We start from the raw sequence: 27,893 nt of genomic DNA, 5'->3' as shown, positions 1-27,893 counted from the left end.
ATTTCATTACAGATTAACGTTTTAAATTTCCACGATCTATTTTCTCAATTTTGCTACTCAATTCATCTTGATTGTTTTGAAACAATCGAGATTATTTGAGTTTATATCAAATAGTTCGTATTAATTTTGATACACCCTGTAGGTCGGGTCTACGTGACTTCAGCGGCTAGATGGTACAAGTTAATTTGTATGCACTACGTCACACTCGGTACTCCCTGTGATCGAACCCATTCTTTACACTTTTCCCAACCGAAGCAGCAACGTTGTTCTTGTATTTGAGGCGGAAACCAAGCACGTGGCCGAAGTTTTTTCACCCCTTTTTGGATTTATTCCCTACACATAGCTTCTTGACATTTTTTCCTGCATTAGGAATGCCACCTAAAAAACGAGCGGCGACTTAGAGATCCCCGGCCAGGGGGTCGGAATGAAACGTCGTAACCGTCGGACAACAGCTCAACTCCGGGAATGAAGTCCAAATCGCACGGTCACACCTTGGACGGATCGACAAGCCCCGGCAGAGGGACAGCCACAACCCCCTGAAGAGGTCCCTCGATTCTCACTTGATAATACACCGGATAACCCGGGTGAGTCTTGCAATTTTTTGTTGGGCCAAGCGGCCTATTTACCCTTACCTTGTCAAATTACATCTGCATGTGATTATATCGGCAGTCATGTCCCGCTTAAACTCTAGCAAAAAATATGGGAGGGGGATTTATTGATCTGTCTGCCCTACTCAAATCGATTACGGAATTGGAGCAATTTGAGTCCCACGGGGATTTACAACTTGTCAATAGCAAGCTATGCGTAGTCAAGCGCCAACTTAACTCCTTTTTGAGCATAGAAAAGTGGACATCAGCCTTCATGATTTACATGAGCATCGTACTAACGGCCCAAGAAATGCTTAAGTACAAGCGAAATATTAGGCTTGCACTAATCGCTCAAAAAATTGGCAGAAGTATGACGAGCAATTCCGACTCCGTAAGGCCTCCAACCCTGCTATGTCTTGGGGGGAAATTCACAGCGAATTCTGGTTGATGTAAATAAACAACCAATCAAATTTCTCTTGTAATCCCTAGAAGGTGTCAAGCGGTCTGTAGGCGTCAACAAATATATCGGACTTCCCATATCGTACCAATTCTTTGTTAAAATCAGTCATGCTTTAACATCAGTATGTCGCTCGCCTTTTTGAATCGTGTCTTTTTTCCACCAGACTTTTCATTGGCATTTTACAGTTTGCTCTGGGTCAGTGAAGTTTTGTCATTGATGATTGCACACGTTTCTCAAAACCAGCTAGGTCAAGTGTCAGTATTTTTACATAGATCCAAGACCAATCAAACCGGCAAACCCCCTAGTTTGTCAAATTATCAGACTTCCGGACACCAATTTCTGTCCAACACTACCAATTAAGACATATGTACAGCTCCCCCCCCCATATACTAATATATTCCTCGTTTCATGCGGATGACACTCCTATGACACGTTTTCAGTACCTAGAAGATATTGGCATTTTGCCCCTCTTGATGCTGGTCCCAAAATCAAAAAAGAAAAGAAAAAGTGCATGATAAATATCCATGGCTTACCAGGTAAGAGGTTTGTACATTGGACACGACCATGTCATCAAGGCTACTGAGATTGAGTGGACATTCCGAACAGATGGCACTCATCTGTCGGTCCTGGGAAATCAATTATTTCTCAACAATATTCAAGCGGCCTTGGAATAATTTTTTCAAACGTCAAGGTGTTTCTTACCCGCCGCACAAGTAATTTAATATTTCGTGCTTACTGCTGCTGTCAATTGTGTGTTTACTGTAATTTCTGTGCAACTCTCGGTTCAAGTACTGTGGTTTGGTCAATAGACTTATTCTTATCCATGTAACTCTTTATTGTATTTTCGGTTCAGGTGAGCTTTTCTGATCACATTTTGTCCGGCGTCCGTCTGTCTGTCTGTCCGTCTGTAAACTTTTCACATTTTCATCTTCTTCTCATGAACCACTGGGCCAATTTCAACCAAACATGACCAAAAGCATCCTTGGGTGAAGGGCTTTCAAGTTTGTTCAAATGAAGGGCCATGTCCCTTTCAAAGGGGAGATAATCACAAAAATGCAAAAATAGGGTGGGATCATTTAAAAATCTTCTTCTCAAGAACCACTGGGCCAGAAGAGCTGAAATTTACCTGAAAGCTTCCTGACATATTGCAAATTTAAGTTTGTTCAAATCATGGCCCCCGGTGGTAGGATGGGGCCACAAGGGGGGATCAAAGTTTTACATACAAATATATAGGGAAAAACTTTAAAAATCTTCTCAAGAACCACTAAGCCAGAAAAGCTGAGATTTACATGAAAGCTTCCTGACATAATGCAGATTCAAGTTTGTTCAAATCATGGGCTCCGGAGGTTGGATGTGGCCACAATAGGGGATCAAAGTTTTACATACAAATATATGGGAAAAATCTTTAAAAATCTTCTTCTCAAGAACCACTGAGCCAGAAAAGCTGATTTTTACATGAAAACTTTCTGACATAGTGCAGATTCAAGTTTGTTCAAATCATGGCCCCCGGGGATAAGATGGGGCCCCAAGGGGGGATCAAAGTTTTACACACAAATATATAGGGAAAAACCTTTAAAATCTTCTCAAGAACCACTGAGCCAGAAAAGCTGATTTTTACATGAAAACTTTCTGATATAGTGCAGATTCAAGTTTGTTCAAATCATGGCCCCGGGGGTAGGATGGGGCCACAAGGGGGGTCAAAGTTTTACACACAAATATAAAGGGAAAAACTTTAAAAATCTTCTTTTCAAGAACCACTAAGCCAGAAAAGCTGAGATTTACATGGTCAAAGTTTTACATACAAATATAGGAAAAATCTTTAGAAATCTTCTTCTCAAGAACCATTGGGCCAAAGAAGTTGACATTTACATGAAAGCTTTCTGACATAGTGTAGATTCAAGTTTGCAAAGGGTAGTTTGGGCCATAATAGGGACTAAGGTTTTACATGCAAATATATATGGAAAGTCTTCAGATATGGGCCAAGGTGACTCAGGTGAGCGATGTGGCCCATGGGCCTCTTGTTTTTTAATCCTACAAGGATTTTGTGGAGGACATTGTTCCAATGTCTATGGCCGAACTGGGGAGTTGGTAATGGTACATGTATGTGATGACTGTTTCTGCTATAAAACCTGGTTGTTTCCCCACCTGCTTCTAAAGCAGGGTGCAATGTACAGTACTAAAAGTCGTAGAAGTTAAAACAAGTAAACTAATAGTGGGGCCACCACTGGGGATGGTTGGGGCGACATCCACCTCACTTCAGTCTGATGCATGTTAGGGGCTTATGTCCAACATGATAATGTACATGTACATACCAGGTAGCACTGCAGGAGACAGGGTGTGAAGGGCTGGTCTCGCTTACCTCTATAGAACTACATGATAACTATATTACGTCTGTTCTAACGACTGAGAATTCTGACAGAAAATGAAAGTAAATATGAGAAATAAATTTATTTTTGAAAAAAACAGGAGTGTATGAAATGCAACCCTGATGGATTCCCCCCCCCTCCCCCTCCTTTTTCTAAGTATTTACATTACCATGCAACTGTTTTCTACGAAAGCCCATTAAGCTCATTTCCGTAGCTCAAAAAATTATTACGCGTTATTACGTGTAACTTTCGGGAAGTAACGCGAAAGTTTCGCGTTTATTCGCGAAAGTTTCGCGTTATAACGCGAAGCATTCTATATAAATATAGTTTTGTAAATAAGGTACAGGTGACTAGGACAATGAACGAAGATTTTGAATTTTATGCATTTTTAAGTGACGTTTTCTCTGAGGAAATAAAACAGAAAATGTCCGCCTATCTCCCTACTGATATGATTTTGTCTAGGCATTTTCCAAGAGACTAAAGCATGGATGTTTTGTTGTAGAAAATTTGCATCCTTTAATACACCCAATCTAATTAAAATTAGATGTTAGATACTCGTGAGCGGATCTAACATCTAATTTTAATTAGATTGTTATTACACCACGATTATTGATAAATATTAAGGTCAAAGGGATTTAGTGTATTCTGTAACTTGTATTCAGATGAAACATGAATAATTAAATCATGTCTTTCTGGTCTTCGGCTATACCATTTTTTCCAAATATACCCCAATATCGATGAGCCCCGCGGGAGGGGGGTGGGGTGGGTTATTAGTCCCGTTAAGACAATTCTAGTTTTCACAGCTTGTACTATAAATTTTCCCAAGTTATTGAGTTCTTTATTATTATTCACATTAAGAAGCTTAATTGATTTCAAGCTTTGATATATTTCTTTCTCAAATCAACATAGAATGGACATTGCAGGATAAAATGAAACTCATCTTCTACATCATTATGGTCACATGATTTACAAAACTTCGTTCTGTTATGTTGAACTTTTTCAATTGTAAAAGAATGTGAATTCAATGATAATTTTCCCCCATTTTAAAAGTTGATTGGTCTTCTAAGATATGATTTTGTAAACAAAAGTTATGTATTAAATGTTGATACAGAACACTCTTTGGTGAATTTAAAAGAGACGGCATTAGATATATCCAATATTCTAAATTCGCTAAGTTGACTCACACACGACTCTTCAAAAAATATTATAAACCAATGCTTGACAATTCGTCTTTTACATTAATAATCCAGCTGTCATTGATTGCAATTATATTTTCGTAACATTCTTTCAAAATACAGTTATTCACGGGTTTGATTTTCAACCAGAATTTAAAAATTCTCAATTTTTGTCCACAGAGTTATTGTGTTGCATAATAGTTTTAGATAGTAGACATGTTTCTGACAGTTGCGTTTTGTTGTTATTTTTAATTTGTTCTATTTACTTTGATCCGGTAAATTAGAATTTCTTTTTTTTTTTTACAAAATCGACATATTACAAAAATCCCCAGATCAATTTAACAGATATGGATTTAGTGCTATGAAAGTGTACAATGTCCTATGACTGACGAATGGCAAGTGTAATATTGTACGTGTACTGAATAACGTTGGTAATCTTTAAATAAAAAGATAGAATATCCATTAACCAGTCTACAGCTACATGTAATCACGATTATGATATCGTATACACAAATATTTTATAATCATAATTATGGCATATTTAAAGACTGATTTTCCTTTACCTGTTAATATGCGTTAATATCATGTTTGTAGTTTCAGTTCAGATTTTTCCTAAAATTACCCCCCCCCCTTTACAAAAATTAAAATAAAAGGGGAAGTTGAACTTGTCAGGAAATAATATAAGACGGTAAATTTTATGAATTTTAATTGTTTAAATCATTTTTTTTAAATTCGTGATTATTTATCATTTGGTATATTTAGCATCTCAGTAAATTGCATGTCTGTTTTCATCTGACGTCGTGCACCGTTCATCAATCGTAAACTTTTGAACATTATCAGCTTCTTTTCTGGAACGGTTGAATAAATGTCAACGAAGTTTTTTTTAGATAGCATCTCTGAGTACTGGGGAACACGAATTGTGAATTTCATGGTTTATGCTCATGTACGCATGGTTATAATACCAAATCTGTGAAGTATATGATCCCTGGATTCAGATCCAAGGGTGGCAGTAAGTTGATAAAATATTGAAAATGCATTATACTTTTGGAAAAAACCCCACAGCAAGACGTGTTTGTGAAACACCGATCCTCCGGTATGGCAGCAAAATAATTATGGTACCAAACGAAAGGTCTTGTCAAAAGGAATACATATATGAAATATGAAAGCCCTATCACCATCCATTCAAAAGTTATGACTAAAGTTAAAGTTTTTGCAAACAGACAGACAGACAGATGGACAGACCAAAAACTATATGCCCTCGAATCTCCGATTACAGGGTCATAAAAACCTTCTGTACTCCTGGATATCTAGCAGACAAATAGTTTGCATGAATACAATGAGTACTTAGTCCTTTACCAAAATTATAAAATTCATGGCTTCTGGGTCCAAGTTTCAGGCTACAGGGTGGTCATATATTGAAATTGTAGAACACCTTTGAAAATATTTTTCTTTTCCTCTGGACATCTCCCAGTCAAACTGTTTGTATGATTATTATAGGCAGCTAGCCCTTTACCCAGATTTTGAATCCATGTCCCCCTCGGATCAGCATCCAGGCCCCAGGTAAGAGCTTGGTCGGTCATACATTGACAATGTTTCATACAGTATACCTTTGAAAATTTTAGTTATATTCATGAACATTTAGGCCAAGTAAGCAGACTTTATACCGAGTTGCAGTACAAATATGATTGCTTCACAAATATGATAATAAAGATAGAATCCTCACCAATTTGTGAAATGCATGGCACTAAATTCAGAGTTCCATTTCCAGGTCGAACTAAGTTGGTCTTATCAAGAAAAGGTCATGACTCTCAGGTGACCGTGACACCCCATGGGCCTTTTATCTAAATATATAATACACGTAAAAAGAGTCCACTGTTATAAAACCTCCTCATTTCATTTTCCCTACAGACCAGTGTTTTACTCGACCGTTAATATCACATAATTTAATGTTTCTTCGATGTGTAGTGAAATTGCGCAGGTTTACTTTGGTAATCATATTCATTATGACATTGCATCCTGACCCTGTATAGAAATTGTTGAAATCAGAAATAAGTTCTATTAAAGACTTTTCCCCTAAGATGAATGTATAGCTTTTTTGCTTCCTCGGAATCTCTCGGAGATTCATATCTATCTTCCTCCATAAGCAATAGGCGTAGATCTCGAACAGTCTCGTCACAAGAAAACTCAGCTTTTGGCGTAGTTTCTTCCGAGCAGGTAGTGATTTCTGTTTCATCTGCGTAACAAAGGCACTGTTGTTTGTTATATAGTTCTGGAAGCGAGTAGAGCATAATTGGTCTGTTCCCACCATGCATGTCTTTTCCACCAGAGATAGTATGAGTGTTCCAGATTTCCACCAAGTTATCCAAATCTTTCTATAAAAATGAAAATTAAGGTAGAATATGTGTTTAATGTTCATACTATTTACATCGGGTTACAGCTATTCTAATTGAAAAATCCTTAGAAGAAAGAAAGAAATAGAGAGAAAGACATACGGACAAGTTTTGTTCCTTCAAAGTACATATTATTGCTCGATAGCTAAAGCCGCTCGCGTACTTGGAATTTCAATATTCAAACAATCTGCATATTGATCATAAAAATATTTGTGGTTCCTTAAATACTTACCTGAATGATATCCATAAAACAGAACTGTACTAAATTTTTGTCCAAGAAAGTTCCGCAGAAGGTAGTTTCTCCAATGCAATTGGCCATATCTGCGAATAAAGCCATCCAGAACTGCCCAACTTCCTTTCTTAGAATTCCCCAAAACCATTCTATTCTTTGATTGTGCGTGCTTTTCCCATATATAAAACTTTTTTCACCAGACTGAGCGTCGATATGATTGTGTCTTAGAAACTTCTGCATTTGCTCGATGTAAACATTTTCCGTCCCCATGTCAGCCCTTATCCTTAGGGGACATCCCCTCCGGCGTTGCACGGCTTTTATATAGTAATCAGCTATAACTTTTGGATCGCTGTTGGTTGAGTTGGCCTCCAACCAAATCACATTTCTTGAAAATCCATCAATACATCCATTTATAGCTATTCCGTATGGCTTCATTTTATCATATGAGTCAATATGCCATACGTTATCAGGACCATTGCTGACATATTGCCGTCTATGTAGTCTTCTTCTCTTCCGTTTCAATATCCCATCTGGGTCTAAAATTTTCATGAGATGATACACTGTGTCTCGAGAAACTGTTAATCAAGAGAGTTTACACTTGTTGTGCATCCATTTGTAGCCATGAAGCTGTCCCGAATTCTGCAGTTCATTCAAAATAAACAAAGCAACATCGCAGACATCAGAATATTTTTTTCTTCTCGTTAGTCGTAATCTTTTCAGCGTTCTTTTCAATGTCGAGTTACTAATAATGACTTGATGCACAATTGCAAGAAAGTTTAAAATTTCAGCATATGATAGTTCAAGTTCAAAGTACAGCTGGACAAGTCTTTCATTATTCTTCATTGCAATGAACAAATTATATCATGCTACCTCCATAATAGTGAGGCATTTAATCGGTAAATTGGGGTTTACACCAACGTTGGCGTTTATAAGCAAAATTTACGCGTTATAACGCGAAAGTTACACGTTAATTCGCGAAAGTTTTGCGTTATAACGCGAAAGTTACGCGTTTATTCGCGAAAGTTTCGCGTTATAACGCGAAAGTTACGCGTTTATTCGCGAAAGTTACGCGTTTATTCGCGAAAGTTTCTATTAGGCAGTATATTTGTTATTTCGATTTCATATTTATTTCAAACATACATGTAAGTATCAGGAATCACTGGTTAGTGTGTTGGTGTTTTGAGATTGACTACAACGAAAAACGCAAAGTGATGTCACAACCTCCTTAAGGCTGTCAATGGACGTAAAAGCTCCGGTACGATGAAGTAAATGGCAGAATACGACAAATAAAACGGATGCCATGGAATTAAGACGAAAAACATTAAGTAGAACTACATTAGCCTGACGAGATAGTCGCAGAAATTCCGTCGATAAAGTTGTTTTATACCCCGTGGATCGGTCTGGAAGCAGGTAGCCAGCCCCCTGTTTGTTTATATAATTTGTTGCACACCTTTACATATACCCTATTAGTATCTCACAAGTGGTCATCTCTAAAGCTTACAGGTATATACCCTATTAGTATCTCACAAGTGGTCATCTCTAAAGCTTACAGGTATATACCCTATTAGTATCTCACAAGTGGTCATCTCTAAAGCTTACTGGTATATACCCTATTAGTATCTCACAAGTGATCATTTCTAAAGCTTACAGGTTGAAACTAACTATTCATAACGACTTGTGAGGGTGATAGATGGGGAAATAACATATTTTGGATAATTTATTGGTTCTGTATAAAAATAATTTCTTTCTAGAAAGCGGGGAGGGGGTACATGTATACATGTACATAAGATCTATACAAACTATCCACAATCCAGGTGACTGTGTAAAATACTATAGGTATAGTTGATATCATAGGGTGATCAGGATTTTGTAAAATCAAAAGAAGGCTTATTACATGATGAACAAGGGCAGCATAGATTACAGAGAAAACGTGAAGTCATCCTCATTTTATATATAGAATTATTCATGTACATATTTTAAAATCGTATTTAACTTACTGTATAAAAGCAAGCACTTGTGGGTACCACCCATTTCCCCGGATTTTCCATTTTCTGACACCCCGCCGATTGTGACAGTATGTTGATTCACAAATGGAAAAAAAATGTGAAAATGAAGAAAAATACTAAAAAAAGAAATAACCTTTCAAATTCTTTTACTATTTCCATGGTAGGCATCTATAGAAACATATTTAAGCTAACCAATTGATAAGAGATCATCATTCCTCTGAAAACAACATTGAAAATATAAGTTCACAATTGTGATTATTCCAGTGAAACTCCCTTTTCTGTTCGTCAGCTGTTGTATTTGCTCTCTTTCCTTTTTTGTCAAATTTGATCGCCATTTGATAACTTATGATAATAGAGAGGGATTGGTATAAGTGCACATACACTTGTTTTATAATATCAATAATTCAAACGATATGTATTTAAGAGAGAGAGGAATTCTTTCCATTTTCTGTCCATACAATGTAGTAGGTGCTGGCATAATGCCGCAATTACAAGATTATTGTGAAACACTTTGTACACTTTTATACAAACAATCAATTTATGGGGCAGAATATTTTAAGAGCATATTTTACCGCTTGTAAAGAAATTCCCAATTTTGATTTTGATCAAATTAATGTATTTGCCCGATTTAAGAAAGAAAAATATCTTAGCAACATATACATGTACACTGTGCATGTATTCATTGGGCCATCATTAAAAATATTTTTGTTTGATGTACTCCGACTCACATTTTTCAAGGTGGGTCGGTAGGTAGGTGTTTTTGTTTGTTTTTTAATGTTATGAAATGATTTAATATTTAGTTTTAAAGTAAGGAGAATTTTCTATTTTTCAAGGGAATCAAAACAAAAAAAATGAAATTTAAAATTGATGAAAAAAATGATCGGGTAGGAGCAAATTTGACGGGTCGGTCGGAGTACATCAAACAAATTAAATTTTATTTTTGGCCTTGTATAAAATGAAAAAAGTGATGAGGACTGTGAACGTTGTTTTGTATTAAACGTTCGTTCAAAGTATGTTCTGGTACAATTAAATTTACTGGTGTGATACTATAATACTAAGCAAACATATTTAGACCCTAACTTTTAATCATAGCGTTATTACAATTAACTTTCAAGACCAATATATAATGTAGATATTTCTTCGTTGGTCTAGTAAATTGAGAAAAATTAAGGTTATATAAAAATTAATGATCATCACAATATTGTTTTGTAATTATTTGAAAAGCATCAAAATTATATAGATCTAAATCTTCTTTTTTTATTATTATTATCGAGTGACATATTGACTATATCCGCGTACACTTGTGTATCGTTTTAATCTAGGATCAGGACACCTCAAATACCTATTTTTATTTCATATAAAGAAGGCGTTATTGTTACATAATATCGTACAACATATATAGATATTCATAAAGTACAGTGGATGCGAGAAGGGCATCATGAATTGAATACATTTATAATACCAGTTATAGGCCTAATTAAGAAAGTGTTTGAGAAAAGGAAATGTACTTTCACATGTTTAAGAAGTATGATACAAGTAGATTGAAAATTATAAACAGTTTTAAAACAAGATACATTATGTAAAAATCGAGGTGGGATTAATTCGATTTAACATTTCTTTAGAATGTGAGATATATTAAGATTATACATTTAGATTTGATTGAGATAATGAGATATGTTTCTGAGATTTCATCGGGCAAATAAGAATACCATTGGAATCGCTTGAGAACATTGGAATGCTGCATTCATGGGGCATATATGTCAGAATTGTTTTCTGTTTTTTTTAAGAACATTATTGAGGTTGTCGAGAAATACAATTATATTTGATTGAGATATGAAACCTGTTTCTAACATTTCATCAGATGAATGAGAATTCTTTTGGAATAACTTGAGAACACTCATGAGATTATTGAGAAATACACTTAGAATATTGTTTTGTTACTTTGTCCTTATAGCTGGTACTATCATTACACTTATAGCTGGTACTATCATTACACTGATTGGGTTTTGATTTTCTGCGAGTGGGTTAGTGTTGTGATGAGGAAAACCTAAGTATTATTCTTCTTAAGTGTAATTTAATGTAAAGATGTATTTTTCACATATTAAAACGAGTTTGTAATTTATTCCAACAAACGTGTCATGCATACTATGTACAGTGTATATCGATCACTGCAAAATGCGGCCATTTCATTAATTTAAAAATCCCATTACATTACCTGACCCCACCTCTGGTATGTCCAGGGGTCCGTGTTTGCCCAACTCTCTATTTTGTATTGCCTTATAAGAGTTATGAGATTGATCACTGTTCGTTATCTTCACCTTTCATTATAAGTCATTCTTACAATAAAGGATCGAATTAAATCGAACAATAAGATGAATTGCTATAAAATATTTTCATTCTACCATTTCATGAAAAATATTTCACAAGGAAAGAAATCCCCGTCTTGAATATTAAAATAGTATGAATTTATAATTACTTAGAAAGGTGTTCCAATATCTTATTCTTTCCTTTACTCAGCAATTAGAGCAAATAAATGAAAATTTTGTTTTCATATGCTAGTAGTACTATTGTAACTTGTATATCCATACAGCATCATTACAAACCAAGCCTACAGCTTCTCAGTACTTTGATTATATGAAAGAAACGTTTCTGAACATCCTTTATATGTTACATGTACAATGGGCCTATAACGTTCGAGAGAGTGGCATTTCTTGGACCTAGTACAGTTCCACAAAACCATATATTTACTATGGTAAATTGACAAGCATGATACATATATCAATCAATGTGTAATATTTATAGATTTGAATAAGCTTGCTTTACATTTTTAGACAAACACCATAGTGAAATTATCATTGTTTTAATGAGATAATCCAGTTCTTATCTGCTTTCAAATTTACGTCCATTATAATTTTCATATGGCTAAAGTATATTCACCGAAACTTTGATTTCATGATTTTTAGTCTGCATTGAAATTGACTAAAATTAAACTACGGGAACTTTCAACTGTATACAGCCAATCAAATTTCGTGTTACAAGTGAAATTAAATTATTGACGTGTGGAACCTGTGGAAAAAACCATATAGGACAAATCTGTACCATATTATCCGATCCTTCCTCCATAAAATAAAAATGTCCAGTTTTTTATAGAATGGACATACCGGGTATATCTTTATACGATGGAACTTCGTGAGTTACCTCGATATTAAACAACATGAAAATGTCAAGGAAGCACAAAGTATGTACGCCACAACAATGATTTCATTAAAAATTTCAGAACAGATAATTTCTACATTCGTAATTTAGTACACAAGTGTATAGTGCACGTATAAACTGTACGTATAAAATGTACGCATAATATGTATGTATAAAATGTACGTATAAAATGTACTTATAAACATACTACAATGACATAACAGAATGCACCTTTTCCTCTTGTTTTTTCCCACTTTATTTTAAATCGCAGCTCACAGGAAATAAGTGCACATCTCTTTTCTGTAAATACAGTACACGACACGAGTTTTATACACCCCACCGTGGAAAGACCACGGTGGAAAATCCACGGAGATACACCGTGTCCTCCGTGTTCCACGGTGTGTGTTATTTGCGAATACACACAGCTGCTAAAAGCTTTGTTCTAGCCACGGGCCTTGTGGGAGATGTGAAAATGTGCCGCAGGCCAAATAATCAAGATAAGGGTGGAATTTTAAGAAAAGAAAAAAATGTCATTATTTTCCCTCCTGATACTTATATTGTTTTTCAGCATTTTGAGCCAATTCTAACGATACCAAACACTATATATTATGTTTTTAAGAAAACCTGGTTTTGAATTTTTTTCTTTAATAGTTTTCTTTCTTCATTAAAATATTCTTAAATTCTATGTTTAAATAATGCGTACTTGCAGGCAATTCCTGTTTTGAATGCGAATTAGTATATTCAATAAATGAAAAACATACATGTACAACATGTGATAGGGATATTTAATAATTACCGATGTGCTCTCTCTCTCTCTCTCTCTGACAAATGCGCTGTTTAACATAATTATTTCCATCATATTGTGTTAATATGCATCTTGACAAATATAACTTGATCCAATATAGAAATTAGAGCATTGTCGATGATTAACAAATTGGAATTAATTTATTACGTAATTAATAGAAGTAAAAATACAAACCATCGAATGATTTATTTTTAAAATCCCGAGTTAATTGCATTTGACCGAGACTTATGTTCGATGTACTTTGATAAGAGGTTTTCATTAAAAAAAATGTTCATCGGGAGTGTCTGGATAATTCAATGATTTTTGTATAATAAGTATATACCATGCAAATTCCTAGGGTCTTTGTCACAGTGTAACTAAATTACGGTTAGCTAGTTTGGGTTTTGACTTCTTATGAAAAATGTGAAATATATTGGGTCGGCGCGATATCAGATCTAGTCTAAGATCACGGGTATCTTGCGCCGACCCAATATATTTCACACTTTCCGCAAGCTCTTCTGTTGATTTCAAATACACGGATTAGCTGACCCCCATTGTTCTACTGAGGCGAAAACCCCTTCGAATTTGCATGGAATGTACAAGTTATACACAGGTCATTGTTATAGTCATACATCATAGTACCGCAAACCCGACAAACATTTTTTTTTTTATTTTGAATAAGTTATTGAATGACGAAGTATGACCAAACTGCAGATTAAACTTTATAGAGCCCCGTGTTAACATTACTTATATTTTTCAATGTATCAGTAGGGGTATGTTGCCGGTTAAGTTGTGTAAATTTCTTGACAAGCAATAAAATAACAACAAAAATGGTGCTTAAATTGTCCGATTACGAAAACCTTAAATTGGGAGTGTGTGTGTGTGTGTGTGTGTGGGGGGGGGGGGGGGGGGTGTTAGTTGACTGAAACTGTCTCAATTCCCCCTTCCGACTTCAATTTCTTAAATCGTGCAGTGGGTAGGTCGCTACAAACTACAAGGCTAAATCCTTAACTTTCAAGTTTTCAAATTACACCCTCTCCGATTCTACGTGCTTGTAATCAATATTTAAGGATGTAAATCTGCAACTACATGTAGTTCATGAAAAAGACTAATATCAACATAAACAGAAATGACTTACCAATTATTTGCTGTTATTCATATACGCTATCGATTATTAAAATCTTTAATTTAATCTTTAGATGTATTAGATAATGAAAGCAACACACACACACACACACACACACACAGAGAGAGAGAGAGAGAGAGAGAGAGAGAGAGAGAGAGCGCGGGCATTGGCAATCATTGATTATAATATTTATGATTGTATGCAGATACGGGAAGTTTAATACGTTCAATATAAATCTTGAAAGTACAATTTCTTTCTGATTAATTATCCATTCCCTTTCATTCTGATATTGTTTTTTATTTCCCATTTTGTTTTCTTTACATGTTAAATTTTTCGGCTGGTCCGGGTTAGGACTAATGAATGAGACCCCCCCCCCCCCCCCCCCCTTCCAAAACGATGTTACGTGCTTAGCTGTCTATCTCCCTCTCAGTCAAAAATAAAATAAATACATGTTTTTTTTTACTGCAACATCATTGGATTTACTGGATAATTCTTCGATTTCACCTTCATAATACATGTTAATGCAAGCGGACTATCTAGGCTCCCCCCCCCCCCCCCCCCCCCCAATCTTCGCTAGCCGAGATTATTCGTCCACGAAGGCACAGTTGACTCAAAACCCATTGCTAGCGGAGATTAGATGAATTTTACCCCCGTATTATGTTATAACTGACCAAAACCTAGTACGTTTGTTTTACAACTTTCATTCAGAAGACCCGCAAGTTATTGAGTTACTAAATAAACGAGAAAAGGTCTGCATTTTTATTTTAATGGTTGTCAACTCACAGGCACTCGACGTTTTAAATATCTATAATAACTCACAGGCACTCGACGTTTTAAATATCTATATTAAAAAAAAAATGTCTTCCTGTAAACATAATATTGACAAGGTCAATATTATGTTTACAGGAAGACAAATTTTTTTATTATAGATATTTAAAACGTCGAGTGCCTGTGTGTCAACTCTATACTTTGTGATATTTCAAGACTTCATGGATTGTACTCAACTCAATTTATTGGATCTCATCACCATTATGCAATGGTATACAAAAATATAAAGACAAAAAGCTGTTATATATACATTTAGTAAATAATACATGCGTGAAATAAAGTATTTTTCAAGTTAGAAAAAAACCCTTAAAAAACCGTGTTATTATTAATGTGAAGTATGGGCATTCTAGGTAGGGGAGCACATCTTATTTTATTATTTTCTTAATGAAAGTACGGAGTTTTCTAAAGGTTTGTTTAAAAGTAAAGATATTCTTAATTTTTATTTGTTTAGGTGATAAAAATTTTATTCTTTGCTCACATTGCTTCACAGTTGAGTACATAATGAAATTCATCTCCAATGTAAACATGTACATGTATATAGCTGACCTTAATCACATATTCCTAATTACAATGAAAACTTTACGTAAAAATAAACCATTGCTTATGGTACATATTTCTTTGAACTGCTATTTATCAAATTGAAATTACTGGCATGTGATTGTCGTTGTTCACGACCCTTCTTTTATTTAGTGAAATTGTGCTGCACGTGCCGTGAAACAATATACCGACGAGTGGTAGGAATAACACAGGTGTTTATTTACAGGATGTCGAGAATTTGGGCGTTTCATAAAAAGGTGTGAACGTCTGCAGGGAAGTCTACAATCGGATATGTACCGAAAACACCAACGTATCATTAAACAACAATTACAAGAATTGAATGATTGATAGCTAATTTCTAAATAAGTAATGGGGTGGGGGCTTGCTTGCTGGCTAAGCGAAAAGGTCTTTGGGGTGAATCATTTCGGAAATTATTTCTTTGTTTTATCACACGGAGGTACACGGTGGCATCGACGGAGGTACAGGTGACATCCACGGAGATCCTCCGTGGACTTCAATGTCTAGCTCGCGCGGAAAAATAGGACTTCAAAGGTGCCGACAATTTTAAAGGTCCACCGTGTTTGGGGCAAATTTGTTCCACCGCGTTGCGTGGAACACGCATAAAACTCGTGTCGTGTACTGTAGCTACATTTTCATTCCCATAGTATGAATATAACATTTCTGAATAGATCCTTATCATGAGTTCATGAAAATAAGGAGTATGTATATGAGTGATTGAATAACAATCATTACATCTATAACAATTTCTACAGCGATTTCCGCCGGGCAGGAAGTCTGAATACTTTACTGTACAACAAACCGCACTCCTGACGAAATCTGTCATCCACAAAACAATACACTAACGGATTTGTCACATTACTGAGGAAGTACCCACGCAGGAGAACGGAAGTGAACATTCCGAGACTGCGAGCCAAATTTTGATATGCCGAAGGACGCACAGCCCGTATGACAAGAATGATGAGATTCGGTAGGTATCCGACATACGACACGGCTGTGGCGATCAAAAACATCAACGTGATCCTCCGAGTTCGATCTAATCTTTTTTTGCCTTTGATCATAGGTAAAGTTGTAGGTCTGCCAGGTGGGTGCAACATGACTTTGTTTTTGTCAGAATATACGCTAGATTCCTCGTCATGGATATGCTGACAACTGCTCCCTTCCGACTTTTCAGCCATCATTTTCATCCGCACAGACGTGACACTCATTTTGTTATCGCTGCTAACAGAGTTTCCACTTATAGTTTTTTGGACATTTTTTAGCTGCGCGGATTGTCGGAATGTCATTTGTTTGTACAGACTTTTGCCGACAAAAGAGTAAGCCACGATACAAATTATGAATATGATTGTAGTCATCAGTAACAGTAAGATAGAATATATCCGGAAAAAGGATTGTTGTCCCTTGCTGAGTCCCGTAGTACAATCTGTGCCAGACAATCCCTGAATGTCCGTTAGTTTTTCTGCTGCGTCATACAGATAAAAAGAAGGAGTTGCCACCAGAAAAGACACACCCACAGTAACCATGCACGAGACTGCTGCTTCTTTCTCGGAAATCTGTCTTCCGAAAGGACAGCAGGCTTTGCGATATCTCTCAATGGCAATTACACCCAGCATAAGACCCGATGCTATGCTGACCACGTGATTTACGAATCGGAAACACTTGCAGGCAGCACCGGAGTCAAACGTGTAGCCATGACGAATATCCACGATTTCAAACGGCGCACTGACGGTACAAGCCACGAAGTCAATGGCGGCTAACCAGACAACAAAAGTCCGGTGATTAGAAGGTTTATATCTCACGTGGTACACTATAAAAGCGTGTCCATTCCCTATAGTTCCGACAAAACACAGAAGGATAAGATAAACCACCACAGCGATATCGTCTTGGAGAAATTCCTGAAATTCATATTGTTCAATGGTCAACACAGATCTCGTCGTGTTGCTCAAAGAGTGATTCATTGTAGGCTCCATCCTCGCATATTTCGTAGTCAACTCTGACGAGGTGGTGACTCTGTAGAGCTAAATAGTGAATGAAATGATTTCATTTTCCGGCAATCCTCAATTGCAGGAAATCCACTTGGTACTTTGATATCCACATACTTACGTAAAGGTCCTTCACAATACAGCTATTGCTCTATAGGCCTGAACCCCCTCGTATATACTTGACAAGGAAAGTATATGTACATTTAATTTCCGAGCCTATTTGTAAACATTATATATACAGTAGCAAGGTACAATGTGTTGACTGTGCGTTTACATTCACAGAATACTTCACCGTATGTGTAAAATGCATGTTTTGATTTATTTTTGAACGATTGCATAATTAGGCCTTGAAGTAATCCACGGAAACGGGGGAAAAAAAAAGATAGAGCTTCAACAAAAGGCAAAAACAATTTAGTGAAAAAAAACACGAAAAAAGAACCCCACAAGAAACACAGCCACGTAAAGTATGTATTGGGAAGTTGACAAAATACGGACTGTCACTGATGCGCAGAAATGAAAAAAAATAGTACAAATCACAAATTTATTTTGCACGGATGATGAAAATTTCCGTGCATTTTCTTAATATAATCTATTAATTTGTAACTTCAAACATACTTTATTTTTTTTTTATACATAAAGTCGGTATCTAATATGTACATTGAACGGTGTGACCGTTGAGACAAGCGGAAATACTTGACTAGTATTCGTAACCCAGATGAGGCTGAGGAGGTGAACTTTCGTCTCATTCTGATTTAAGAAATGAAACTAAGTTTTATTTCTTATCATTTAATTATGTTTTTAAGATAGAAAAACAAATAGTTTCTCCCATCAAAAAGCTTGAATTAACGTTTTTGAAATGGTGCGTAGTAATACATATAAGAATGAAAACAACAACAAGACGGCGCGGCATGGCTGTGCGTTCAGGTCAGGAACAGTTACTGTGCAGATTTAAATCGATTATACGCCAAATTAAAGGTGCAATGGTTAAAAGCTGAATTAAATATAAAGGAAGATAACAAGTGGTGACTGGATTTATGCTGCATTTCGTTGGAGGAGACGTTGAACACTGGTTGTGTCGTTGGAAAGATGGAATGCAACTCAACTCCATTTCAATATGGAGTAAAAAGTTCAACACCATTTCATCTACATGTAAAGCTCACTCGTTGACTGAGCCTCATATAATGCAGTTCAATTTCATTAATATTTACCAGATCAGAAGTCGCCACTTGCTCCGTCATGTTATCGATCTCGTGAAGCAGACGATTGATACCCGGAACTCTTGTAATATGTCTACTTCTACCAATAAGTGGTCTACGTCATCAAGTTGACTATTCTGCCACGTCATCGTCTATGTATGTTGTTTCTTTAAATTAATTTGTATTTTATTCATATCTTTAGTGGTGCTTATTTTTGATAGCAATGAAAAACAAAAATCAAATGAATGCATGTCGTTATATATAATGTTTGTGTAGAAAATCCCGTTCTATAAATAGCGCTAAAATAAGAACGGGGAAGACGCATGTCAGAGAAAAGTAGTCCCGCGTGGTTAGTGCAGATGAACTCCGAACGAAATTTTGACAGAGAAATCAAACGAATTTTTCAACCAATCAGCATCCTTGTTAAGTCATCACTTTGAAAGTTATTAAATGATATTCATTTTCGCACTTTCGGGGGAGGGGGATATCCTAGTGGTTAAGACTTGGTAACTGAAAAGTACCGAGTTCTATCCTAAATTCCAGCACCACACCAAGCCTTACATATTGCTACGTCGCACCACAATGCATTGTTTATCCGCACACATTGTTCATAATTCCTGTTAAAGACGTTAGTTTAATTAATAATTGACTCCTTATTTTATCCTCCTTATACAACACGTAGAATACCACATCATGTTCTATTGTATTTAATCAGTAACTGGATAATGAGAACTCTAGATAACAAGGAATCTCGACGCAATCAAATGTCTCGAGCTGACAGGTATATGGAATACAATCCAGGGTAAATCCCTGGACACCTTCTGATTGGAAAAGGCTTCAAGATCATAAACTGATGATAGACTTAAGTCAAAATTTCAATTACTTTTATAATCTTAAGATTTACCAAGCACATGCAGATGCTTGAAAAAAACAACCCATCCCGGTTTATAAAAGAAAACTATATCTGGGGAGTTGGGCTAGTGGATTGCCAGTAGAGGGTAGGGAGAGTTGGAAATGTACATGAAAGATATATATGACAGTAATGCTTCTGAGATATGCTCTGTCCCATATTTAACTTCTCATCAGTCCTCTGATATATTGTTAAAGACGCAAATATCCCTATCTAGTGATCAGTCATTCAAAAAATTACTTTTTCAAACGCCACTCTGATTCCACGCACAAGTACTCTGAAGTTGAAATAAAAATATAAGCTGGAGTTCCTAATTGATAATATCTTCGTGGTCTTTGGTAATCAGGTCTTCCAACAGTCTGTTTGAATTCCCATGGGCACGAATTGTGTTCATTTGTTAGCTGGCCTGTTTTTGTATTCCTATGAAGTAGACTTTAGTCAAAAATTTCTACGTGAAAAGAAAATATCTCTTGCTGTGGCCTTCAATTCGATGTTTAGATATATCGACGACGTATTATTTATTAACAATGATAATTTTCATCCATATGTCGATTCAATATATCCCAATGAACTCGAATTAAAGGACACCACAGCGTCGTCCACTCCTGCTTCATACTTAGATATTTTATTGAAAGTAGATATTAAGGGGATATGATGCTGAGATGAAAGTAATTAGATTTTTCAAAAAATCATTTTATCATGGAAAGGAGGTCTCTCTCGTTTGAAAAATGACAATTTTTATATATGTCAATGAGTTCGTTTCCATGGAAACAACCCCTGAACCTAACAATGTTGAAAAAAAACGCATGACGTCAAATTTTTGCAGTGGTAGATCCAAAGATGTGTACAAAAAACAAACAGGTCATAATATAGATATATTTAATGACCATCATACAAACAGTTTATGTGCAGACACTATGATGTGAAATTTTTTTTCATGTAACACAAACACAAATTACCCAAAATTCAGTCCGAATTTCCTCAGCGCCTCTAAAAAATGTGTTTTTGAGGATATACTTTTCAATGAAAATGGTAAAAAACACTAACTAAATGTAATTAAATTTTATTAATTTTACTATGAGTTAAAGATGGTATCCCTAGCTACAGGAATAACGGAAAATATTGTTATGTCAATGAGTTGGATAAAAAGATATGATCAACTAAAGGTCATTGAAAATTTCACAAATTTTAACTACTACAGACAGGTTATGCTTATTTCCCCCATTAAAAAGACAAAAGTTACATATTAAGATATTAACATTTTAATATGTGGTTACTAACAATTGATATGCAAATTTTTTTATATTTTTTTTTCCAGATAACACAAACACAATTGTAAAAAATAGCACTCGAATTTCCTCTGTTTTCCAGGAAAATTGCATTTTGAGCATAAACTACCATGATAAATGCTTGCAATATCATAATTAATCAGTATAGCTTGGAAAAATACTTGATTTGATCTTAATTCACACACTTGTTATATTACAATAATATCAATATAATCAAATAAAATATAAAAAGTTTAGTTTGATTATATTCTTCAGTTTTTTACACAGCCCTGATTGTTTTAAAAGTAAAATATCAAACAAATTATCAATTAGAACCTGCAAAATACACATATTTGCAGTATTTTATTCCTTACATATTGTGGCAATATATACTACTCTCAATATGTATTATTTCTAGAATTAAAAGGAATTTGTTTTATATCAGAAATGAATTGAATAAAACATATTTCGTTTACATAAACCAACAAAAGGATTAGGCACAAGTTCAAAAACTTAGATAGCCCTCTCCTAGTAAAATAATTTGCAAAATTCCATTACACACTACTAGGCTTTCATTATGAAAAATCTACATTAGATATATACAAAGAAACACACTTTTTATATATACACTATATATGACTGGCGTCATGAGAAAAGGGCCCTTATCTTTCGACGTCACAATTCACAGAAAACGACGTCAAAGTTCGTGAACTTGAAACGTCAAAATCGCGGCAACGTAAAAAAAAAATGTTTGTTGGTTGCATTTGCTTACATTCTGGATGCATTAATTATATAAATAATCACATGGCAGTTCCAACATAGACTCTGTATATGTCCGAGAAGAATTCTAGTTAGATATTACGTGCCATTAATTGTACTGAACAGGTACAAATACTTGTGTTTGTTAATACATATGCAGTCTAGTAAATACGTACGGGTTTCCAAATAAAAATGTTATACACCACGCTTTGTTAATATGCTGAGTCGTACCGATATTTGTTAATTACGCCAGTTACAAAACACGGACAAGTCACGGACGCACGGAAATAGAAAAAATTGTACAAATCACGGATTCATTTTGCACGTTCGAAGCCACAAATCAATAGCATATTCTATATTTCAAAAAATACACGGAAAATTTTATCATCTGTGCAAAATGAATCCGTGATTTGTACTATTTTTATCTATTTCCGTGCATCTGTGACTGTCCGTGTTTTGTCAACCTTCTGTTAATTATCGTAGTACATATTGTTCCTAGTTTTGATGCACCTTTAATTTTAGATTAAATATATACATGTATTTATATCCATACAGTATTTGATTTATCTCACATTTACAGATCTATGTACAGTCCTGTATACTTGTACCGTACATACACGTAAAAACTAATCGAAGGAATCGATCTATTTTCCAAACATACTGATATGTTATATGGAGCTGTAAAATTAGATTTCTGATAATCCACCATTGTAATTCAAATTGAGACAAACATTTCAGGTCAAATAATGATAATACAATTACTAATTATTTAATGGAAGTTTTATGTCTAGGGCCCAAAAGGTGTACTATTGTATGTACTTTAGATGATTAAACACAACTTAATATCGCCATTTAAAGTAGTAAATAGTATCTATATATATTACATTTAACCATAACGAATATCAAATAATTTGATTTCAGCTTATAATAAGAAAAATTAAGAAAAAGTGCTTACGAGTCACGTAGTACAAAGTAAGGGGGGGGGGGGGGGGGTTACGGAGAAGTTGGCTAATATTATCGACAACCCAAAACAAGCCTCCGATAGATGTGTTATTTTGTCCAAAGGTCACAATCCCGGGGGTAAAGGGGAAGTCACTAAATAGATCTTCTTTAATGTAAAAATAACTATGCATGTAAAAATAGCGGAAAATGAACGTTCTGAAAACAAGGGGGACAACCTATCAATGCATAAGGCTCTTGCATATTGTACTTGTAAGAGTACTAGCATTATGTATAAGATTATTTCGTTGTGCATGATACTTGTATGAAGCATGTGAAGAATGAACTTCCAAGTCACATGGCAACAATGGACTCACCCTTTCGTTTCCGTACGTGATTTTCCAATACAGTGAATACGGATTGCCACTCCCTGCAGTACCCTATGTCAAATATACAGCACAAATCTCATGCACTTCTTTTGCCAGCATCGTCGAAAATGATATGATTTTTCACAAGATACAATTCTGTCTGTGAGGGAGCAATGGTAGATCTGTCATAATTCATGTTAGAGGCGGAACTGTAGCTAAATTCATGTTTATTGGTAAAGTTCTACAAATTTTAAAAAGAATATTTATTTAAATGATCTCTTTTTACAGTTGCTATGGTGTCCTGAAGATATTGACAAAATAGGAAAAGAATTATATCAAAATTCAGGTGGGATTCTGAATTTAAGCCAAAACATGCTAGTTTTCGATCCATTTCGCCTCCCCAATGTCAAATACTTGCAGATGCCCCGGTACATGCATGTCTATGTAAACTTTTACTATTTCACGCACACAAACTGAATAAATGCGACGCGTGAACAGCGAATATTCATACACAACCGCTACATGTATTTCATTTTATTACTACATGTCCGGTGGTTACGCTGCCATATTGTGAAACATTGCATCTATATCTTTAGTGCAAATTATGATGCAAACAAAACAACAAATAGTAAGGTGGGGCTGTCAACAATTTATGTTTTCCTTACATTAAAATCGCCCGTCTCAGATCTAATGTGTGTCTAAAATGTAAATTTTACTCGATGCCGCGTGTTGGTCACTGTCTCAAAGGAGGAGAAACGAAATTTCTCAAGGTACAGTCATATACAAAAGTAAAAACTTCACGCGCTTCAAAAAACATTCAAATTACCACATCATATGTGACTGCTGTATTTCAGTTTGATTTTTTTCATTCACATGATTTTATTTTTAACTTTGGGAAAACAGTTTCTAAGTATTACAAACGATCTATTGCAAAATAACGGAATACATTTTTGTTTTCAATTTAAGATATAATTCCATGGTTATGAAGTTCTAAATATTGAAATATTTCTGCATCTCGACACGCAGTTTACTATGAATGTGTAAACCTCACTAGAGAGAATAATAGCACGTATACGTGCGCGCCCTCCGATGCCTCTTGCTCAAAACAACTGTCTCGGGTTCATTAAACCTTGAATTTCTCCCCAAAATTCTAGATAAGAGGGACCCTCTAGTTCACAACACCAAGAAAAATTCACCTTTTCGGGGCATTTATGGAAGGGGCAGTAAAAATAGTAAAATCACTACCTTATTCATGAAGACTATAAGATCGGCGTTGGTGGTTCAAATGCCGTCCCATCGCCCTAACACTGTTTTATTCATGGTACATCATACAGATGTCATATCCATTCGCGATAGTTGTGCAGGTTAAATAATACATGTATATACTTTCTCTGTAATTAATTGATAAATACATTTTGTGTTGGATAGCGCTCTTTTGTATCAAGTCTGATTCTTTTATTTTCTTAGATCAGAATAAAAATCGCTACGTTATGCTGGTGCATTTTGGTCGGACCATATAAAGATTTCATCTGCCTGACCACATAAAAAATCTAGCAGATACTGGATTCTCGTACATTTATTGGTATCTCTCAACGACAGTAGTTTTAATGCTTTATTTTGGTTAAAATATAGTTTACATTTGCGATAAACAATGGTTTTCTTCAATCTAATTAAAATCAGATCCTACAATACGCTCACAATATCGCTACAATACGCAGCGTATACGGCGCGGATCTAAGAAGTCTGATTTTAATTAGATTGTGGTTTTCTTTCAAACCTGGTAAGAACAGTGTAAAGTGAAATGCACGCGCGTAGTCATCGCTCACAAAACGTTGCTGTAGTGGAACTGGAATACACAAATTTTTGTAATCTGTCGGGTATTTCAAAGTGTGCTATTTCGAAATTTTCACTTTCTTTCCGGTGTATGACGAAAAGCTAATTACATTGTGTCGAAACAGAGCTGTTGATATATTTAACAGGAGACTACCGCGGGTTTTAGCTAAAGGTGAGATAACTTTATATCTGATTAAATACAAAATGAACTTATATTATCATGAATCAAATTCATAAGACAAAAATACATGTACCGTCAGGCAAGATCGTTTGTAAAAGACTCAGTCAAAGATGTACCGTGTCTCGCAGTGGCGGGTCTAGAGGGGGGGGGGGGGGTTACGGGGATTGCACCCCCCCTTTGGATTCGCTAAATTAAAGAGAGAGAGAATGAGAGAGATAGAGAGAGAGGGGGAGGAGAGAATGACTATAGAGTTATTTATTTTTTATATAGTTTGTATCTGTAATATTTCATTTTATTTAAAAAAAAAAACCGAATTACTGGGAGTAAATCGGAATGCATTTTAAAACAGGATTCGTTTTAAAATCAAGAGTGACAGATCTACGTCTGATAATTATACAATAACATTAATCCAAATTTGAATTAAGAAATACAAATTGATAGCATCCCTGTTAAGTTGTCGTTTAATTATATTAACGTACGTTATAGCAACTCTCATTTCAGTGGCGGATTTAAGGGGGGCGCAGCCGCCCCCCCCCCCCCTCCCTCCTAAAATTTTCAAATTTAAGGTAAATCGTGATATCTTGTTTAGACAAATGTACTAAACGATAAAAGAAGCAATAATTTCTTCCACTCCCGGAGAAATGAATGACAAAATCTTTTTGCTTTCTTGAATTACTTCATTGGGAGAACTTAATTTTTTCCAAAAACCCTTAAAATTTGCGTCATTTTACTAATTTCACCTGATTAAGAATGATAGAAAATAGTAAAAATGACTTAAATAGGAGACATATTTTAAGTCCTATAAAATCTGTAAAATCCAGGAGCTTTCGGGGGCTTCGCCCCTGGGCCCCCCACCCTGGACCCACTGGGGGCCTCAAGGCGGCCCCCAACCCCCCTGCCTCATAAAGTGGTGCCCTCGTAACAGCAATTCCTGGATCCGCCCCTGCATTTCCTCTTCACCCCCTTTGAAATTTTTTTTTAGATCCGCGCCTGTCTCGATCTGCCTGAGGAATGAATGATCGCCGACAAGTAATGTCACTGAACTATATTTATTCATTTACTATTTAACCTTAAATTTATTCATTCATTTATGCATATTTGTGTTTAAAGTGAGTTCTAAACACATAAGTAGAATGATTGCGTAAATGTGACCTTAATCTGGAATGGTAAAATTGATGCTACGTCTTTCCGTGCGAATTCACCGGTGTTCAGGTCGTTGGAAATTAAAATATTACCATTTCTATATAATGTTTCTTTTTCCCCACAATATAAGATCAAATATTTGTGTTTGAAATGAATACATGACAGTAATTGGAATTCATTTCATGGACACGCAATATAATTAGCATAATATTTGACGTATGATGTTACAATTTTTTTACTTTGACGTTTCCAATATTTTTACAGATGTATCCCAAAAATTGTCATTAAAACGTTAAATAACGTGATATCAGCATAAATTTGGTATTTTTGTGAACAGAAAATGATACATAATAAAATTCTAGGAAAAACTAAAATTGTGAAATTTTGACCGTAAGGGCCCTTTTCTCATGACGCCAGTCATATATATATATATATACTGCAGTACAATACAGTTATGTCTCAAACCTTGTGTGAATTATTATATTCAATTTTTTTTTATCCTTATGAAAAGTATTTTAGTGATTTTTACAACATAATCTTTAGCAGACACTTTTTCTGTAAGTACCAATAAGAATTGAATAATGTACATGGACATTTTGTCTTATAGTAATTATATAGTGTTCACAAGGTATTCCAACATCATCCACCCACCCCTCTTAAATCCACTATAACCTTTAGGAAAATAATTGGATCCTACTGTTCCACCTAAATGCAATTGTAATAAATAACATTCCAATTACAAACAGTTATCTAGCTAAGAGCCTTTCGCGCAAGTATATACATGAAGTAAAACTACATGTATTCCTCCAAACTTCCTTGGCACATAAATATAGACTGAATAATTTTCTTTGACTTTGTCACTCGTACTTTAAAACCCCCACATGTCTCAGATAACAAACTATTCAATCCCTGTTGACCATCTCTTTTTATTGCTAATTGAAGGTGTGATAGAGCAAGACCACTGTTAGCTATTTTATTTGCAATACCCTTTGAAATAGATTTTGTTTCCAACAGAGGATTTAGTGTTTCAAATAATATTTTCGAATTTGCTTTGAACTTGAACATTGTGAGAACCGATTCTAGTGAGCATGAAAAATTTGACAATATAGATAAACTTGGTCTCATAAGTTTTAAAATTTCATTTAAGGCTTTAACATCTTCCAATGAGTCATGAGCATTGTACCTTTCATTAAAAATGACTCATAAACACTGACTTGTGTATATGAAGGCAAATCATGAACATTGCTTTTAAAAAGAGGTAGGGTGTCTACAAAACCAGCCACACCAACTGAGATAAAGTTTTCCAACATAGACGTTTTCTCCAAAGCTGTTAATAACACAGGGATGTCAAACACTCTGCAATTATGTCCAACAAGTATTGTGAAATTGACCCAGTGGTTCTGGAGAAGAAGATGAAAATGTAACAAGAGGCCCATGTAAAACCTTAGTCCCTATTATGGCCCCAACTACCCCTGGAGGCCACGGTTTTTGCAAACTTGAATCTACACTACGTCAGAAAGCTTTCATGTAAATGTCAACTTCTTTGGCCCAATGGTTCTTGAGAAGAAGGTTTTTAAAGATTTTCCCTATATTTGTATGTAAAACTTTGA

General features: G+C 35.3%; 2 protein-coding genes across 2 annotated transcripts in view; one reads left to right on the top strand and one right to left on the bottom strand.

Annotated features, from left to right (window-relative positions):
* Positions 1 to 198: 198 nt before the first annotated feature.
* On the bottom strand, positions 199 to 27,672 carry LOC125658393 (cholecystokinin receptor type A-like). The gene has a single exon (XM_056141172.1). The coding sequence runs from the start codon at positions 17,672 to 17,674 to the stop codon at positions 16,454 to 16,456; it is 1,221 nt and encodes a 406-aa protein (XP_055997147.1). The 5' UTR covers positions 17,675 to 27,672; the 3' UTR covers positions 199 to 16,453.
* Positions 212 to 27,893, top strand: part of LOC125658396 (cerebellin-4-like) — a 50,075-nt gene continuing 22,393 nt past the window's right edge. Inside the window, exon 1 of the mRNA XM_056141173.1 lies at positions 212 to 584. The gene's annotated coding sequence lies outside the window, so the exon portion shown is untranslated. The remainder of the gene's footprint in view (positions 585 to 27,893) is intronic.

Source organism: Ostrea edulis, chromosome 6 (genome assembly GCF_947568905.1).
Source record: "Ostrea edulis chromosome 6, xbOstEdul1.1, whole genome shotgun sequence".
Classification (NCBI taxonomy): domain Eukaryota; kingdom Metazoa; phylum Mollusca; class Bivalvia; order Ostreida; family Ostreidae; genus Ostrea; species Ostrea edulis.
This window is presented reverse-complemented; position numbering and strand designations above follow the sequence as displayed.